Consider the following 19,697-nt stretch of genomic DNA (forward strand, 5'->3'; position numbering starts at 1 on the left):
GCGGACGGTAGAGTGCCGGAAGAAAATGTGAGAAGGGTCGGAAAGAGAAAGGAGAGGCGTTGTGTTTCGTGCTAAAATGACGACGTTAGTGTTGGATAACGGAGCCTACAACGCCAAAATCGGTTACAGCCATGAGAATGTCTCGTAAGTGTTGGTTTTTACCGAGGAACAAGGCACGTAGGCCTGGTAGTTTCACACTCTGCGCTTCGCCTTTGGGACGTCAGGACAGGGCTCCCGCCCCCGCGCGGCCTTACGCTGAGCCCCGGGGATGCTCGCATGGGAGCTAGGTGGTTGGGAAGCTTTGAACTGGAATGCAGATTTTGATTTTGGGCTGTGCGGCCCCGGAAGTGGGACGTGTGTTTTGTTTTGTAGCCGGAAATTGCTCTGTAAAAAAAGGTTCCAGAGAAGCGGTTCCTAATTGGATTTTCTTGGAGACGCGATTATAGCTTTCTTCAGATCCTCAGAGGGTTTTATGACCCCCCCAAAATGTAAAAACCACGGTTTTAGTAGCTGGAGAATTCGAAAGCTTTTGTCTAAGTGCAAACTTCGAAGTGCTCATTGGCTGACCTGCTCCATTATAGTCAATTAAACAAATACTGCCATAGCATTTATCAAATATATGTGTTGGCATAAAGAATAAACAGATTTGAAGACACGCTTTTCTTCTGTCATTCACAGAAGGGTGTGTTTTTCTTTTCCTCTCTGTTTTCTTTTGAAAGAGGACAATTGAACTGCTCAGGAATGTAAATTGTTAGTCTTCTGGAAAATGTTTAGACTTGTGTATCATTGGTTTTTATTCTCTTACTCAGCAGTTCTGTTACCAAGTTACCTAAGGAATCAATTAGAGGTGCTTGAGAAGCGTAAAATACGGGATGCTCTGAATTATTTATAGCCACTGTGTGTGGTAGCAAAAATTAAGGAAGGATGCTAAATAATCAAGAATACCAGATATATTAAAATTGTAATACAACCATACGATTGATTACGATGCAGCTTTAAAAAAATCATGTTTTTAAACATAAAGGCCTGTACTGATAATGGACCTAGTTTGTCTTCCTAAACAGATTGTAAGCTCATGGTGGACACAAACACATTTAAAAGTACTACTTCCCACTTCTGAACCCAAAGCATCTTACTGATGGAAAATTTTGACTTTATGGTCACTTGATTTTATGGCCAGCATTTTGAACTTGTAAACCTTTTACCAGAATTTTATTAAAAATTTATGAATTAAAGCCAGAAAGACCAGGAACTTTACCTAGATCTCCTGTTAGCTGTGTGATGGTAGGACCAATACCCACCTGTAAGGGTCTCTTGAGGAGTATTTGAGAAAGAAAAAGGGTCCAGTACATAACCTGGTATGTACTAGAGCCCTTTGGGGGGGGGGGGGGGCGGAGGGGAGGAAAGGCACTTTTTATTATGTGAAGACAATGAGAAACACTGGTTTTGGATATTTTTCTGGCATCCAGGGTGGTGGTGAAGTAAAAGTATTTATAGCAACTAAGTATTTAGGGAATAATTATATTATTTGATTCTTTGTTTATAGGGTTATTCCTAACTGTCAGTTCAGGTCAAAAACAGCACGTCTTAAAACTTTTACTGCTAACCAGATAGAAGAAATAAAGGACCCTTCTGGACTCTTCTACATCCTTCCTTTTCAGAAGGTAATTCAATTATATGCCATTTCTAGCATTATAGACCCAAATTTAAAGATAACTTTAAATGTATATCTAAGATTTTATTTTATTTTATTTTTTATTTTTATTTTTTATATATCTAAGATTTTAAATGTACATATAAGAAAATGTATGGAAATATTTTTAGATTTCTAAAAGATGTCATCTAGGTGCTCTCCCTCCTGGGGCACGCCGAGGCCTTCCCTGTCCCCTTCCTATTTCTGGTCTAGGCATGTTACCATTAGCTTCCTCACTTCCAAGCTCCGAGGGCCCTTCCTTTACTTCCATAACTTGTTTCTTAAGCCATTACTTCTAGGAATTACTTTTTCTACCTTTGTAATTTACTTAGTAAATGTTCTATTACAAAAATAAAGTTAAAAAATGCCATTTAAATTTTCTTTTTAAAAAAATGTTTTTATTGATTTTTTTAGAAAGAGAGGAAGGGAGAGGGAAAGAAACTTCAATGTGAGAGCAAAACCTGATCTGCTGCCTTCTGCACGCCCCCTACTGGGGATTGAGCCTGTAACCAACCATGTGCCATGACCAGGAATGAACTGGCAGCCTTTTTTTTTTGGTGCACTGGCTGTTGCCCAACCAACTGAGCTACACCAGCCAGGGCTAAATTTTAAATAAGATCTTATTAAAGCCAAAACTTGAAATTCAAGTGTACTGTTAAAAATAAATGACCGCCCTGGCCGGTGTGTCTAAGTGGTTAGAGCATTGGCCCTCACATTGAAGGGTCTCGGGTTCGATTCTCAGTCAAGAGCATGTACCTGGATTTCAGATTCTGTCCTCTTCTACCCCAGTTGAGGTGTGGGCAGGAGGCAGCTAATCAATGTCTCTCTCACTCTCCCCCTCCTTCCCTTGCACTCTCTAAAAATTAATGGAAAAAATATCCTGGGCTGAGGATTAACAAAATAAAAATAAAATAAATGACAGTGCCCTGGCTGGGTAGCTCAGTTTGTTAGTGTTGTCTCAATATGCCAATGTGGTAGGTTTGATCCCCGGTGAGGGCACATGCAAGAATCAACCAATGAATGCATAAATAAATGGAACAGCAAATCACTGTTTCCTTTTCCCTCTCTCATCTCTCTTCCCCCCCACCCCACCCCCCAAAAAAGAATAAATAACCAATCATAATTTAGTTACTGAATGTGGGTATGGGTACTGAATTTTACTTGTTTGTGTTAAAGATAAATGAGATGAACACATTAAAGAAAAGCACAGAGAGAAGCATCTGTACTTATTGTTACATCTTTTGAACCCTTGACACTTTGGTTAGTGTTAACTTGTAGTTTTTTGAACTTCTAAAAGGAGAAAAACATAATTAGTTTGAAATTCAAACATCATTAGACTGGTGAAGGTAACCATAAAGAGATAGAAATCAGCAATTTAGAATATATTAATCTGACTTTTTTTAATTGTTCAAATATTTTTGATGATTAAATTTATTTAAAATATTTTTAGGGTTACTTGGTGAATTGGGATGTTCAAAGACAAGTTTGGGATTACCTTTTTGGAAAAGAAATGTATCAGGTAACAAACTGGAGTATGTATTCAGATTTATTTCCAAGTCTTATTCAAATGAAAAATTAGTATTTATATTTTAAGGTTTATAAACTTTTGAATATGCTTCAGATACGTGTTTAAGTCACTTAATATTCTGTGCATGGCTTTGATTTTCTAAATAATAAGTATGTGCAAGTGAACAGAAATTCTGTATTGAAGTGAAATATGAGGTATATAAGAGATAGGCTGTATGAAACTCAAGATTAAAAGTTTACTTCAGATTTCTACTATTATTAGGCCAATTCAGTATCTTATTTTCACAATAAAATATTTTTGCCTAAATATTTGAATGTGTGAATATTACAATATGAGAAATTTGTGCTTGTAATGTCTATAGTGTGACTTTAAGTATACAGAAAAATGTTCAAATGTTAATGCTACTTAAGAATGGGTGGTAGAGAATTATGTACGTATTAAATATCCTCAAGCCTCTCGCCTCTTAACATTTAAAAGCAAAATAACAATAGCCCCAGTGCTTATAGTTATTCATTACTTTTGCATAATTATATTTAAACAATTTGATAGAACCATTTTGTTAATGCTACTATTAAGACAGCTAAAATTGAATAATAGTTAAAGAGCATGAATTCTGTTACCAGACTTCCTGTATTCAAAACCTAGGTCACTAACTAGTTATATGAACCTTGGTAATTTATTCAACTCTCTCAGATGCCTGGGTTTACTCACCTATTAACTGGGTATAATAAGACCTGTCTCCTAAGATTATTGTGAGTTTAAAGTAAGTCTGATTATACATGTGAAATATGTTTATAATTATAACACAAAGTTATGAAACTTATGGGATTTTTTTTCTCTTTTAGGTTGATTTTTTAGATACTAATATTATTATCACAGAACCATATTTTAACTTTACTTCTATTCAAGAATCAATGAATGAGATCCTATTTGAAGAATACCAGTTCCAAGCAGTATTAAGAGTAAATGGTGAGTTAATGTTTTGGTTGGAATTGAGTTATGTGACTATGGATATGAATAGGGTAAATGAACACTTAAAATCCAAGAATGTGCTCTGGCCGGTTTGGCTCAGTAAATAGAGCGTCGGCCTATTGGATGAAGATGCGTGTCAAACTCAAAAACAGCTTGCAGTGCCCTAACCAATTTGGCTCAGTGGATAGAGTGTCGGCCTGCGGACTGAAGGGTCCCAGGTTCGGTTTTGGTCAAAGGTATGTACCTTGGTTGCGAGCACATCCCGTGTGGCAGGTGTGCAGGAGGCAGCTGATCAATGTTTCTCTCTCATCGATGTTTCTAACTCTCTATCCCTCTCCCTTCCTCTCTGTAAAAAAAAATCAATAAAATATATTTTTTAAAAATCCAAGAATATTATTTTAGATTTGAAAGAAATAAAACACGGAATTTAAAAACTAGATGGACCCTTAGAGGTTAGTTAGTCAGACTTCTCTCATTTTATCTTTTTACTCTTATAATATTTCACCCTAATGAAGTTACTACCCACATATATCTAATCTCTGAAAGATTATTATTTCTGAGGTAGTTATCTTTTCTATTACAGATATGCTTGCTATTATAATTGATTGAAAAATGTTAATAGTCAGACTGCCAACATAGAATCTATCAATATCATCCAGGAGTAAATTTATTAAAAGTTAGAATTACATTACATGGCTGTATAATGAATGTACTAAGATATTTAGCTTTCAGAATTAAAGTCTGTATAAAGCAACAATCTATATATATAAAAGCCTAAACGACCGAATGACGGGTCGGCCAGTTGCTATGATGCGCACTGACCACCAAGGGGCAGATGCTTAACGCAGGAGCTGCCCCCTGGTGGTCAGTGTGCTCCCATAGCGGGAGCGCTGCTCAACTGACTAACCAGTCCTGGCGGCCCACCAGCCCGGCGGCAGCCACTCACTCCCTCAGTAGTCCTGGAGGTCCAATCTCCGGAGAATGGGCCAGGCACAATCCTGACAGCGCCACTGGCCTCCTGGAAGTCAGCCTCAGGCACCGCGGCCACTTCCCCTCCCTAGGCGCTCTACAAGGAAGAAACAATGTAAAAGTGGCCGCCAGGTGGCTTCCAGCAGCCAGTGCAAACATCATGGGATGGATCTGGATCCTGGGCTGGCAAGGGTGTCCCACCACTTCCTGGTCCCCCCAACACCCCCTTAGGCTGGGCGCTAGACACAGGATTCACGGCTGGTCAGTGCTGCTGTGGTGGCGGCAGCCTCTCCTGATTGGGACTGATTGGGCGTGAGCCCATGGCTGGCGCAACGGGGGCCAGGATGAATGGGAGTGGCAGGCAGGAGAAGAAGGCCGCATTGTTCTGCGGTTTTGGCCTGATCCCTGCAGGCTACCCTGAGGGACCCCACCCATGCAAGAATTTGTGCACCGGGCCTCTAGTATCTATCTATCTATCTATCTATCTATCTATCTAATCTCTCTTACCTAATAATAGACAAACATGTAAATTGACCGTGCCTTCGCTACGCTAACCAGCCAATCAGGAGAGTATACAAATTAACCTAACATGTTAATTTGCATACATAGGCTCCAAGTGGTGGAGCGAAGCCTGACGGCCCCAGGACTGGAGCAGCGACAGCCAGCCGGCAGCGCAGTGAAGCCTCACGGCCCCGGGGCCGGCTCCAGCCGGAGCCCGGCCAGAGCGAAGGCCTGGGTGCCAGGTGCCGGAGGAAAACTGGCGCCAGCAGCCAGGGGAAAGGAAGGCCTATTGCACGAATCTCTTTATGCAACAGGCCTCTAGTATATATATAAAAGCCTTAGCAACCGTTATAACCGAACGATGGAAATGACCAGTCGACCAGTCGCCGTGATGTGCATTGACCACCAGGGGGCAGGCACTCAGTGCAGGAGCTGTCCCCTGGTGGTCAGTGCTCTCCCATAGGGAGCTGGGCTCACAGCTGGTGAGTGCAGCTGCAGCGGCAGGTGCAGCATCCGGCCCTGGCTCAGGCTCTGCCTTGGCTGCCTGCTGCTTGGTGCACTGCTACATCCCCCGAGGGATCCCAGATTGCAAGAGGGTGCAAGCCAGGGTGAGGGACATCCCCCCCACCACCCCATGCACAAATCCATGCACCCGGCCTCTAGTACTAAGAGGAGAATTCTGGTTAAGAGCTGAATCTCTAGAACAGTGTTCTCAACAAAGGTGATTTTGCTCCTCGGGACTTTTGGCAGTGTCTGGAGACATTTTTGGTTGTCACAACTGGGAGAATGCTACTAGCATCTAGTGGGTAAAGGATACAGATGCTGCTAAACATCTTACAGTGCACAGGACAGCCCTAACAGCAAGGAATTATCTGGCCCCAAATGTCAGTATTTTCAAGGTTGAGGAGCTCTGCTTTAAAGTCACACTGCGCAGGTTTGAATCCTGGCTCTGGTTGGTTCTAACTGTATGACTCTGGGCCATTATTTAGCTTCTGTGTGCTGCAGTTTCTATAAAACGGGATTGTTGTGAGATTTAAAGCACACATACTCAATGGGGTTTACTATAGTCTCCAACATGTAATGAATGCTCAGTAAAATTATCTGTTGTCAAAATAATATTTTAAGCTATGAAATGAAAATTGACCTTTAAAAATTGATCCCAAATTTATATTTACCACAAAAAAGTGATACTTGAAAGTTTAAACACTATAAGGAATTTTTGACAGAGTTATGACTATAGTAATAAATTAACATTTTCTTATAAACAAAAGAAAACATTTGTCTTTGCCTTACTTTCTACCTTTCTTTATTGCTTTAAAATAATTATAATGTTTCTTTTTCTCTCCACTTTTTTTTTTTAATAGCTGGGGCTCTCAGTGCACATAGGTATTTCCGAGATAACCCTTCCGAATTATGCTGTATCATTGTTGATAGTGGGTACTCCTTTACACATATAGTTCCTTATTGTAGAAGTAAAAAGAAAAAAGAAGCAATTATTCGGTGAGTTGCATTTCATTTTTATGTTATTTTTTAGAATAAAACTGAAAAATGTGTAGTAAACTGATCCAAATTTCCATTCTCCCTTTTTAGGATAAATGTGGGAGGGAAACTCCTAACCAATCATCTAAAGGAGATCATATCTTATAGGTAATACTTAACTTTTATTCTTTGGGAGGATGGGATGCTGGCAATGAAGTTTTTCAAGCAACTTAAAATTATTCTTTACCCGTAGTTGTAACTTCAGGTGGCATTTCTGTATGATTAGTGCTTAAAAAGCTATATCACATATATAAATACTAATGATGATTAAATCGAAAAGCTTTCTAGCATTTAAAATGGTATTGTCCACTAAAAAAGACAATCCCAAATTCTACAGAATTTAATATATTAATATTTTAAAATGATAAATGTTATTCATGTGCATTGTAAAACAAATTTAAAATGTGTATAAGAAGACTGGCTGGCGTGGCTGAGTGGCTGATCATTGACCTATGAACCAGGAGGTCACAGTTCAATTCCTGGTCAGGGCACATGCTGCCTTGCGGGCTCGATCCCCAGTGTGGGGCCTGCGGGAGGCAGCCGAACAAGGATTCTCTCTCATCATTGATGTTTCTATCTCTTCCTCTACCTTCCTCTCTGAAGTCAATAAAAATATACCTAAAAAAAGAATAAAACTAAGATAAACATAAAACTGAAACAAATATGATAGGATTATTTTCTTTATTAATTATGGGCGCTTACTAACCCATAAGAAAGCTACCCTTAGTTAGGTAATTCTCAGAAAACAAATGGTCAGTGACACAGATAGATGATCACTAGAGAGTTACATGCAAAGGATTTCTATGGATAATTCTCAGACATAAAAAAATGTTAAACTCCTATAGAAATGAAAGATTTAATTCAAATCCTTATCAGTTATTTGTTGAGGAGCTGAGGATACATGAGTTAACAAAATAGACAAGAACTCCTCTTTCTCATGGCACTTCTTAGTAGAGAAAATGCACATTAAAATACCATTAAACAATGCACATTTATGGAACTTTTTCAAAAGATGATGTAGATTTGTGATATGGGCACTCTTCATTTGCTGCTGATCGGAGCACAACTTGAAATAACTTTTCTGGTAAATAATTTGGCAGTATACCAAGAGACTAAGTATTTTATATTCTGCATTTTAGAGTATGAATAAATAATCATAATCAGAGATATAGATAAAAGTACTATATGTCATTACTCCTGAGTTTATGTTTTTTTACATTTTAACTTTGAAATTGAGGTGAATCTTCCAATCATTGGTACCTTAGAATTGTCATAGTTTAATTAGCATTTTTTTTCTTTTCATTGGTACATTTGTGCATCTTGGAGAAGGTGGAATATGGTGTATATGACTATGTTGTTAAAAGCAAAAAGATAGAAGCAATGATAATAATTATTTTAAAATATATTTTTATTGATTTCAGAGGGGAAGGAAGAGGGAGCCAGAGATAGAAACATCAATGATGAGAATCATTGGTTGGCTGCCTCCTGCACATCTTCTACTGGGACTGGAATTGAACCTGGGACCCTTCAGTCTGCTGGCTGACACTATATCCACTGAGTCAAACTGGCTGGGGCAGAAGCAAAAATTATTTATTGAGTACAGGGACTATGCTAAACACTTTATATATATGATTAGGATAATAAGCTTACAGCTATGTTAAATTGTTGATACTACCTTTTCAGAGTTGAAGAGTTGTAGTCCCAAAAAGATAAAATAACTTGGCTACTAATTTGGGATTAAACCTAAGTCTCTGGCTCCCAAGTCCATGTTTATAAACACACAGGTATCTTTCCTCCCTGATCTAAACTTTCAACATTAGGAACATTGACAAATACATTTTAACAGATCCCTCTGACTGAATATTTTAGGGCAGTAAGAAATAATTTTTAAAGAGTATGTAATAGCATAAGAAAATGTTCATGAGATAATGTTTAATCTAAAACATAAAAAGTAAACATGTATATAATTTATGTACACCGAAAAATATTCAAAGGAAGTAAGCTTATATTTTTGTTTTTTGCAAATCTTTATACATTAAACCTGTGGGTTTTTTTTTTTTATTTACTCATCAAATATTTATTAAGGATCCACTACATGCCAGGTACTGTGTGCTGACTCACAATACTTTTGTAATCAGAAAAGAAAGTGCAAAGAGTTAAAAGCAAGATTCTATTTAGAATGGTTGGAGGAAAAAGTTTGCTCTTTAATTGGGTAAACCTTACCCCTTAACACGTTTTCAGTTTCCTTCTTTAAACTGGACTTACATTTGCCTTTGGAGGGATAATGTGGAGATAAAATGAAATAATGGAAATAGGATGGGGCTGGGTGGAGGTGGGTAAAGGAGGGGAAAATGGGGGACATCTGCAAGTGTCAACAATAAAAGTTTTTTGGTTTTTTTTTTTAATATATATATTTTATTGATTTTTTTAATTGATATTTTACAGAGAGGAAGGGAGAGGGATAGAGAGAGTCAGAAACATCAATGAGAGAGAAACATCGATCAGCTGCCTCCTGCACACCCCCCACTGGGGATGTGCCTGCAACCAAGGTACATGCCCTTGACCGGAATCGAACCTGGGACCCTTGAGTCCTCAGGCCGACGCTCTATCCACTGAGCCAAACCGGTCAGGGCAACAATAAAAGTTTTAAATAAAAAATAATAATAATGGAAATAAGTATTTCATAAAGTTACAAATAATTTACACATTCAAGAATTTACTATTTTAAAAAACTAGTTACCTGAAAATTTAATTCCAGAAAAAAATATTTTAAATGTTCATTATAAGTTATATTTAAATCTTTTCCATATCATTTTTTTTTAAATATATTTTATTGATTTTCCACAGAGAGGAAGGGAGAGAGACAGAGAGCCAGAAACATCGATGAGAGAGAAACATCGACCAGCTGCCTCCCGCACATCCCCCACTGGGGACGCGCCCGCAACCCAGGCACATGCCCCTGACCGGAATCGAACCTGGGACCCCTCAGTCCGCAGGCCGACGCTCTATCCACTGAGCCAAACCGGTCTCGGCTCCATATCATTTTTTAAATATGTTTTTGAGAGAAAGGAAGAGAGAGAAAGAGAACATCTATTGGCTGCTTCCTGCACCCCTCCCCCTGGGGATCTAGCCCACCCCCCTGGCATGTGCCCTGATCAGGGATGGAACCGCACCGATGACCTTTTGGTGCACAGGACATTGCTCAACCAACTGAGCCATACCAGCCGGGGCTCTTTTCCATTTAAAATTTTTATTTCTTTTTAGGCAGTTACATGTTATGGATGAAACACACGTGATTAATCAAGTGAAAGAAGATGTATGCTATGTGTCTCAGGATTTTTATAGAGATATGGATATTGCCAAGTATGTATAATGGTAATCTAAGAATTGGAAAGTTGATTCTTGGGAATGTTATACATAGTTAAAATATTTCATAAGTCTCTATTTTCTTTTCCAGGTTGAAAGGAGAAGAAAATACAGTAATGATAGACTATGTTTTGCCTGACTTTAGTACAATTAAAAAGGGCTTTTGTAAGGTAATTTGAAAAATCCTCATTATATTTCTTCAAGTGACCACCTCAGTCAGATTTGAAAAGCATCCAGCTGGGATTAGTGGAGTCTTTTTTTTTTTTTTTTAATATATTTTATTGAGTTTTTACAGAGAGGAAAGGAGAGAGATAGAGAGCTAGAAACATCGACCAGCTGCCTCCTGCACACTCCCCACTGGGGATGTGCCCGCAACCAAGGTACATGCCCTTGACCGGAATCGAACCTGGGACCTTTCAGTCCACAGGCCGACACTCTATCCGCTGAGCCAAACCGGTTTCGGCAATGGAGTCTTAACAGAATTGTTGATTGGCTGCCTTCCTGGTGGCCATTTTTCCAGTTACAAGTGCATAAATGATTAATAAATGTCTCACTAAAGTTATTTAGAAAAAGAACTGTCAGCTGAATGACAAATCTGGAGATAAACAGAAGTTGGTTATTTGCCTGTTGTGAATATTGATACAGTTGACCCAGGACTGAATTATTGATATTTCTTTTTATATATTTTAAGTATTTTTATACCTATATAAAGGATTAGGATATACTCTATTATGGGAGGAAAATTGCATATATGAGTCAAATGAAGTGAATGTCTATAACTGAATTTAGAAAAGCTGATGATTCTTAGTAAAATTGAGAGGGAATATTATTTTAATGATGTAGAATATTGTAGAAGGAGTTTTTTTTTTTTCCTAGTCCCTTAGGAACAGAGCTCACAGATGGGTGGGTTAGCAGAAAATAACGAGAATTTCAGTGGTAATGCCCATATATTTGTTTAAGTCATTTGGAAACAGATTTTTAAATAAGATTGAATAAATAATAAATGTAAAGATGTAGGCTTTTTGCACAAGGGAAAGGGAATATCCTAATAGAATGAACCACAGTATTCAATAAGCAATAGGGGAGTGAAAGTAGATAACGGAAGAAACATAAGACAATAAGTGTTTTCTATTGAGAGTATGTTCTTTGTTCTCTGGCAATGGCAATCAGTCTGCTATCATAAGTACTTTATGAAGTTTCCTCTCATCTGTTCCTTTCTTTCTGTTTTAAAATGTGTGGAATAAAGCCAGATTATCTTTGGGGGAATAGCTATGTTAGGGTCACTAATTATTTATTTGTGTAGTTTAGGCAACAGGAGAGAAAACTACTAACTTTTGAGAACCTGAAACTTCCAAGGACATGTTAATATATTAGTATTACATATTACTAAATGTTATTCGTCGTGTGATCTAGATAATGTGGTAAACATTTTATCTTTTACTTTAAGCCAAGGGAAGAGATGGTGCTAAGTGGAAAATATAAATCTGGGGAACAAATTCTTCGTCTGGCCAATGAAAGATTTGCTGTACCAGAAATACTCTTTAATCCTTCTGATATAGGAATTCAAGAAATGGGAATCCCAGAAGCTATTGTCTACTCAATTCAGAACTTACCTGAAGGTACATAGTTAAAGTACTGAGTAGTAATGATATTTTTACAAAACCTTATGTGAACTCAAGAAGTCATCTGTTTCTTCTAAATAATTTTAGGAAATAGCAAGTCTTTTATTTGTAGAGATTTCCAGATCCAATAACATACTTGAATAATTCTTTATTGGTCCCAGATTATACATCTCATATGGGAAAAAGTCATTATTGTACACTTAAACTTGAAGAAATTCTCCAGGAGTATTAAATTATCATATCTATTGTAGAAAAAGTTTTAATTTAACCCACCTTTGCACAGAACATGACTTTATAACTTTGCAACTTAATGGTTTTCAGCCGTTGGTAGGATTGGTTTATTCTTTCTGTTATATTTGGATTGATATAATTTTAATGAGATTGAAGTATACTTCGGAGTGAAGTCAGGGTTCTCCAGAAGCATGATTTAACTAATATTCTCGAGTGTTAAAGTACTTTTCTATCTTGAAGATGTCTTCTTAGTTCATAAGGAACACTAGGCATTGGAGAAAACCTAGCATATGCAACATCCTTTCCTTCCGATATATTAAAAAAAGGAAAAATGAAAAAGAAAGTCAATAATTCCAACATCTTAGTATATTTTCATATTAATAACAACTATTTTCATATTAATATTTCATATTAATTTCATACTTTATGTAAAGTTACAGTCATGAGGTATGCAACAGTTTATACTGTACTCCTTTAATGTCATGCCAGGAGACTCAGTGTCAATATATACTCATTCCTTGTTTTGCGCTGGTACTCAGTATTGTAATTTTTTAAAAATATATATTTTTATTGATTTCAGAGAGGAAGGGAGGGGGAGAGAGATAGAAACATCCATGATGAGAGAGAATCATTGATCGGCTGCCTCCTGCACGCCTCCCACTGGGGATCGAGCCCGCAACCAGGGCATGTGCCCCTGACCGGAATCGAACCTGGGACCCTTCAGTCCGCAGGCTGACGCTCTATCCACTGAGCCAAACCGGCAAGGGTTCAGTGTTGTAATTCTTGATAAATTTCCCTGAGGTGCTGCATAGGCTTTTAATACTGGCTGACCCTATGGCACTTAATGTTTGCCATCATATAACTTTAATGAGTGCGAAACAAAATCCTTTCTTTAAATATTATTATAGATTATGAGTATTTTTCACTCTTAAGTATCGCACATACTTAAATACCCGTCTCAGTGAGATAGCATGAAGTTAAAATGTCATGAAGGACCTCCTTTTCATCTTTCACTAGCTCAGTCTCAACCTACACAAAGATTCCTTCCATTTTAGGGAAGAACAATTATAATTATCAAATATCTGCTAGTAGAATGTTACTGATATATATATAATGTTACAGCTTATAGTAAGTAGCCCATAGTTCAGCCCCTTACCTTAGTCTTTGTTCAATATCTAGAGGTTATATTTCTGTTTAATATATCTATTTATCTGTAATATCATTATAAAATCTCAGAAATTATAATTTATATGGTTATAAAAATATTATATGGTTTCCCAACCAGTACCTATAATCCCTAATTGCTTTTACCTAAGCCTCATTCTTATTATTCCATGAAGATAGGTAAACAGATTTTCTAATGTCTTTTTTTTTCTCCATTCTCCCTTTTTTCCTTTTACAGAAATGCAGCCGCATTTTTTTAGAAACATTGTTTTGACAGGAGGAAATTCCCTTTTCCCAGGATTTAGGGATCGGGTTTACTCAGAAGTTCGATGTCTCACTCCAACCGATTATGATGTTTCTGTTGTGCTGCCTGAAAAGTAAGTCTTGGCTCATGTAGACACAAAACATGGCAGACTGTAGATGAAGTGGACTGTGGATAAAGCAGACTTGAGTTTAAAACCTGGTTCTTCCATGTTGGCAGGTTTATTTCACCTTTGGGATCCTCATTTTCCTTTACTCAAAAATTGAAGTGATAGCCCTGGCTGGTGCAGTGGTTAGAGCATTGGCCCACACACTGAAGGGTCTCGGGTTCAATTCCTGGTCAAGGGGACGTACCTGGGTTGCGGGTTCACTCCCCCCAAACCCCCACCGGTTGGAGCTCATTTGAGAGGCAACCAATCAATATGTTTCTCTCCTTCTCTCTCTCCCTCCCCTCTCTCCTTCTGCCTCACCCTCTCCCCACCCCCTTTCTTCCATGCTCTTTGAGAAAAACAGTGAAAAACATATCCTCAGGTGAGCATTAACAACAACAACAACAACAACAACAACAAAATTGAAGTGACAAACCTTCCATTTTAGTAGATTCAGTCTTATGAAGTATTTTAAGTGCCCACCATAATGATTGGAACATGATGGGCACTTGGTTAATATGAGATCACTTCCCTATTGTAAGTCAGTCTTCTTTCCAAAGAGTTTTTATAGGCAAAGCAATTAGGTTATTATCTATTTGAGTTATCTGAGGTGTGTCATTTCCTGAGAGTTTCTATCAAGTATAGAAATTTAAGACTTTACCCATTGAGATAAGTTATGTCCATTCATAAGTTGTTTTGGGATGTCTTAAGATAATTTAAAATATTTTAAATTAACTTTTAAATGTAATTAGTTTTTGTTAAATTCAAAACTGTTTTATATATATTCCCCTACCCTGTTTTATGAGAAAAAGCAGATATCATTTCTACTTTACTGGTAAAAAAATTAAGGCAGAATTTTAGAGCTGTAAGGAAGGCTTACACATCATCCTGTCCAATGTTCTTACTTTGTAAATAAAGAAGCAAGGACTCATAAGTTGGCAAAGGCTTTACAGTGAGTTGATAGCAGTGACCAAATCAAAACCCAGTTCTCTTCACCTTGAGGCAGGAGCTTTTACCAAATATACATCTAATAATTGCTCCCTCCCAAGTTTTAAGTGGCAGAGACCCCACATACCTGACTTAATTTTAGAGTTTTGTTTTAAAGCTAAAGTAGAAATTTTCAAAACCTATAGCAGGCCCTCATCTGATTACTTATTTCATAGCTATCAGGTAGAAGAATAAACTACCATTAGATATTGAAATGATTTTTATCATCATTGATGTTCATATACTCTTTTTAGAGTATGAAGCGTACTGGATTTTTATCCTGCATTTTATTTATTTGTTTGTTTTAATCGTCTTCCTAAAGTATGCATATTGATCTCAGAGGGGGAATGAGAGAGAGAGAAACATTGATGTGAGAGAGAACTTCACTTGGTTGCCTTTCATACGTGATCCGACCAGGGATTGAACTCACCATGTAGTTATGTGTCCTGACCGGGAATTGAACCCAAAACCTTTCGGTATATGGGACAACGCTCCAATCAACTGAGCCACACTGGCCAAGTTTTATCCTGCATTTTGTTTATTTTATATATTTTTATTGATTTCAGAGAGGAAGGGAGAGGTAGAGAGAGAGAGAAACAATGAGAGAGAATCATTGATTGGCTGTCTCCTGCATGCCCCCTACTGGGGATTAAGCCTGCAACCTGGGCATGTGCCCTTGACCAGAATCGAACCCAGGACCCTTCAGTCCGCAGGCTATATCTGCTGAGCCAAACTGGCCAGGTCTTACCCTGCATTTTAAATGTAAGTTGTGTACACATTACAGGCTAAGGGATGCACAGAAGTAGTTTATTTCTTTATTTATCAAATCTTTATTGCACACCTACTCGTGTGTGTGTGTGTGTGTGTGTGTGTGTGCGCACGCGCATATTCCTCTCCCCCCAAGATTAAGAAATGCACTAAGGCCCTAGCTGGTTTGGCTCAGTGGATAGAGCATCAGCCTGCGGACTGAAGGGTCCCAGGTTCGATTCCGGTCAAGGGCATGTACCTTGGTTGCGGGCACATCCCCAGTAGGAGGTGTGCAGGAGGCAGCTGATCGATGTTTCTCTCTCATCAATGTTTCTAACTCTCTATCCCTCTCCCTTCCTATCTGTAAAAAAATCAATAAAATATATTTAAAAAAAAAAGAAATGGCAATAAGTACAATAAGGAAAACATTAACTTTTTTCTTTCTCATTTTTTAGATTTGAAACTGAATTGGGGATAGCGGAACAGTAGAAATAGAATTGCATTATGACACAAAGTATATAATCTTGCTTGTAAATAAAGCCAAACTAAATGTTTAACATGCTTTAGTTTTACTTACTGTCCATGTCCTACCATGTAACCATTTATCTTGCACTGTGTTTCCTAAATGTTTCATTTATTAGAGGCAACAGAGTATAGCAGCAAAAGCACAGACTGTGTGATAACAGTTCCAGTTAAATCTAGTTCCAGACTTAATCTCTCTGGCCCTTATTTTCCAGACTTATAAAATGGGCGTTGTCATAACTATATTGCTGTGTGATGACATATCTTTGCTGCATACTAGTACAGAAGTTAGACTCAGTTATGACAGTGTTTTTCATTTTATGTATTTTTAATCTTTTGCTTTTATTCTTGTTTTTTATTATAAGAACTAGAGACCCGATGCACGAAATACATGCAAGGGGCTCTGCCCTCACAGCCACGGCTTTGTCCGGAAGGTCTTTCCGCTGTCTAGTCTAATCAGCATATTACACTTTTTAAAAAATTATTATTATAGATTCAGGGCACAGGGGAAAAAGTCAAAAGAATAACTATTTGTAATGTTGATAAAGATTCCTTTCTTTCTGAGTTTGCTTTAGTCTTATGAAGTTTATGATTATTTTTACACTTTAAATGACTTTCTGCTACATTTTAGTGACTAATTAATGTTTTTGCCTTTTAGTTTTATAAGATCATCTGGATTCATTTATGTTACCTTTATTTTTAGCCCTATTACTTATGCCTGGGAAGGAGGAAAATTGATATCAGAGAATGATGATTTTGAAGATATGGTGGTAACAAGAGAAGATTATGAAGAAAATGGACATAGCGTCTGTGAAGAGAAATTTGATATTTAACATTTCAGAAAGTTTTGACTGGTTCTGACAAAGGTTTAATTTAAACGTTCTTTTTAAAGGTTAAAGATCTGTGCTACCTTTTATCTTAAGAGAAAGACTTGAACTTATGTAAATACTTTGATGTAGGGGTAATTTTCAAAGGTTTCTCAGCTTGCTTACTAAGTGAACTGTAACTCAGCCCATATTTTCATTTAGGAGCTACATTACCATAAACAATGCTTATGCTGTTTCTGAGAGTATGTTATCTTTCATTAGAAGATGAAAGAGTGAATGCATTTTAGATTTAATTCTTTATAGTTGAAAGCAGAGACTTAACTGTCTCGCTGGTCAGTTTTCCTCAGGAGGTAGTTTTGTGTGACTATGTCTAGGAATTGGCCAAAGTGTTTTCAGTCTGGTATGATTTCTCCTTTAGAACAAGTATTTTACTTTAAATTTGTCATTCTTATTTGTATATACTAAAGTTGTAAAGACCATTCTTCTGTGTGTTTAATGTTTATTTTTTACTCTGAGTAAGTTTGAAAATGTGGAGACTAAAGCCAATTTACTAAAGTGTTGTTGGTCACTACTGTGTTGGCAGAAGTGTATTCACTCATAAAAATACTGCACCATTTTGGGGGATTAAAGTAAATTTGAAGTTAACCTAGGGTTGTTCACCTTGATACAAATATTAGTGCTTAGTTTTAAAATCTCATATAATCTACAGTAAGCATATTAAGATGTTAAAGGCCATAGCTTTCCAATTGAAGGGAACAGCTTACAGTGACATTCATGAATGGGTCAGGTAAGCTTCTTTGATGGCAAACAGCAGGAACTCACTAGAGTGATCCTATGCGAAACAACATTTATCAGCAGGACAGAGGACAGCTCAGAAAATCTAAGAAAAAGATTGTGGCTGGACCAACAGCCCTGAGAATAAAAACCAGATAACCTTAGGCATCTAGGTTATAGAAACTAAGAGACAATCCTTACAGAGCCCAGCCATCAAAATATCTCAGCTTCTGTATTTTCTGTCTTTGGCCTGTGCTCATCAATCAGATTCCTACCAGTCTCTTCTCCCAACTTGGGATCATGCACCTACCCCATGGCTTTAGGGACTTTAACAGTCCCACTAAGACAGCCTAGAGCAGTGGTTGGCAAACTCATTAGTCAACAGAGCCAAATATCAACAGTACAACGATTGAAATTTCTTTTGAGAGCCAAATTTTTTAAACTTAAACTATATAGGTAGGTACATTGTTATTAACTTAATTAGGGTATTCCTAAGGCTTAGGAAGAGCCACACTCAAGGGGCCAAAGAGCCGCATGTGGCTCGCAAGCTGCAGTTTGCCGACCACAGGCCTAGAGTAAATGAAGGAAGTTTCCCATAGGAAAATTAAGGTGGAGAGACCGAAGCTGGGCAGGGTGAAAGAGCTGTGTACTAACTACAATTATATATTGGATCATATTGGGGTAAGGCCAGGTGAGTCCTTCCTAGACCTAGGCTGGTTATCATTATAGAGTTTGAAGATACCCAGTTACTAACATACAATTTGTGGACATTGTAGGAAAAAGATGCTGGTGGCATAAAACAAGTTTTTGCAACCATACAGTTGCACAGTGCTAGAATTTCAAGGTAATGTGGTTGGAGGTAAAAAGATAAGCCCCATTTAAAGGGCTTTTCTTGACTTGTCAGGATCTCATCTTGGTCAGGTAGAATGATATCCTTACCAGCCAGGTGTTTTTGCTGTGAGGAACTGGGCATTCCTCAAGGCTGCATTCCTAAAACATGCCCTCACCTGAACTCTTCTGTTATATTCTACTGAGGATGATGCGTATGCGTTCATATCCTTACTACAGTAGACTGGAATTTCTGTATACAGTGTACCAGTAGGTCTCATAGTGCTTTTTTGAGACCATAAAAATTCATTTCTTAAATTAATGAACATGGAGCCTAATCCTTTATCTGTAGCATCAAAGCTCCCAAGCATTTCAACACCTGCCTGATTTTGAAAACTTTATTGCTAGAGGTAATGTTTTAATATTATACAGTAAGTTGACTTCAAAGAGAACATTTAACTTCAGCTCTGAATAATAAACATTGTCTGAAATGATGCATTAAAGATCTCTATTATTATAGAAAAATGTGGATGATCTTTTTTTTTGAACACTTACCAAGAGAAGGAGAAAAATGAGTGATGATCTTAAGTTTGAGATTTACTAGAAGTAGAAAGAGAACTTAGCCACATTAGAGTTTAAAATTTTTATTATAATTTGCATGCAGGGAAGTAACATGTTGGCCATGCATGATATACACCTTAAAATGGCAGAGGATTGGGATTTACAGCAATGAGTAATCAAGATAGAACTGCCCTCTCAAACACTTTTCTATCTTGGTTTTGAAATTTTTAATTCAGTGGTGATTGGTTTTCATGTCGTAAACTGATCATGTCCATCTACTACTCTGCCTGTCCCAAGTCCCTTTAAGCTCGGAGGAGGGAGGAAATTAGATCAGGGAGGCATACACAGAACACTCAGATGCTACTTGTGATATATTCTTTCTCAACCTGGGTGGTAGGCACATAGGTGTTTATTGTATTAGAATCTATATTATGTGCATGAAACAGTTCATATATT

General features: G+C 37.5%; 1 protein-coding gene across 2 annotated transcripts; it reads left to right on the plus strand.

Annotated features, from left to right (window-relative positions):
* Positions 1–19,200, plus strand: ACTR6 (actin related protein 6). 2 transcript variants are annotated; one of them, XM_081084280.1, is made up of 11 exons: positions 1–144; positions 1,547–1,664; positions 3,144–3,225; positions 4,067–4,190; positions 7,028–7,163; positions 7,254–7,310; positions 10,467–10,565; positions 10,660–10,738; positions 12,016–12,187; positions 13,824–13,962; positions 16,955–19,200. In XM_081084280.1, the coding sequence occupies exons 4-11, from the start codon at positions 4,136–4,138 to the stop codon at positions 17,082–17,084; spliced, it is 867 nt and encodes a 288-aa protein (XP_080940406.1). In that variant the 5' UTR covers positions 1–144; positions 1,547–1,664; positions 3,144–3,225; positions 4,067–4,135; the 3' UTR covers positions 17,085–19,200. The 2 variants fall into 2 exon arrangements, with proteins under 2 accessions (XP_080940406.1, XP_080940405.1); XM_081084279.1 differs by having other exon boundaries at positions 10–144; positions 3,144–3,212.
* The last annotated feature ends 497 nt before the right edge of the window (positions 19,201–19,697 follow it).

The sequence above is a fragment of the Myotis nattereri genome (assembly GCF_964212035.1).
Source record: "Myotis nattereri genome assembly, chromosome: 2".
Classification (NCBI taxonomy): domain Eukaryota; kingdom Metazoa; phylum Chordata; class Mammalia; order Chiroptera; family Vespertilionidae; genus Myotis; species Myotis nattereri.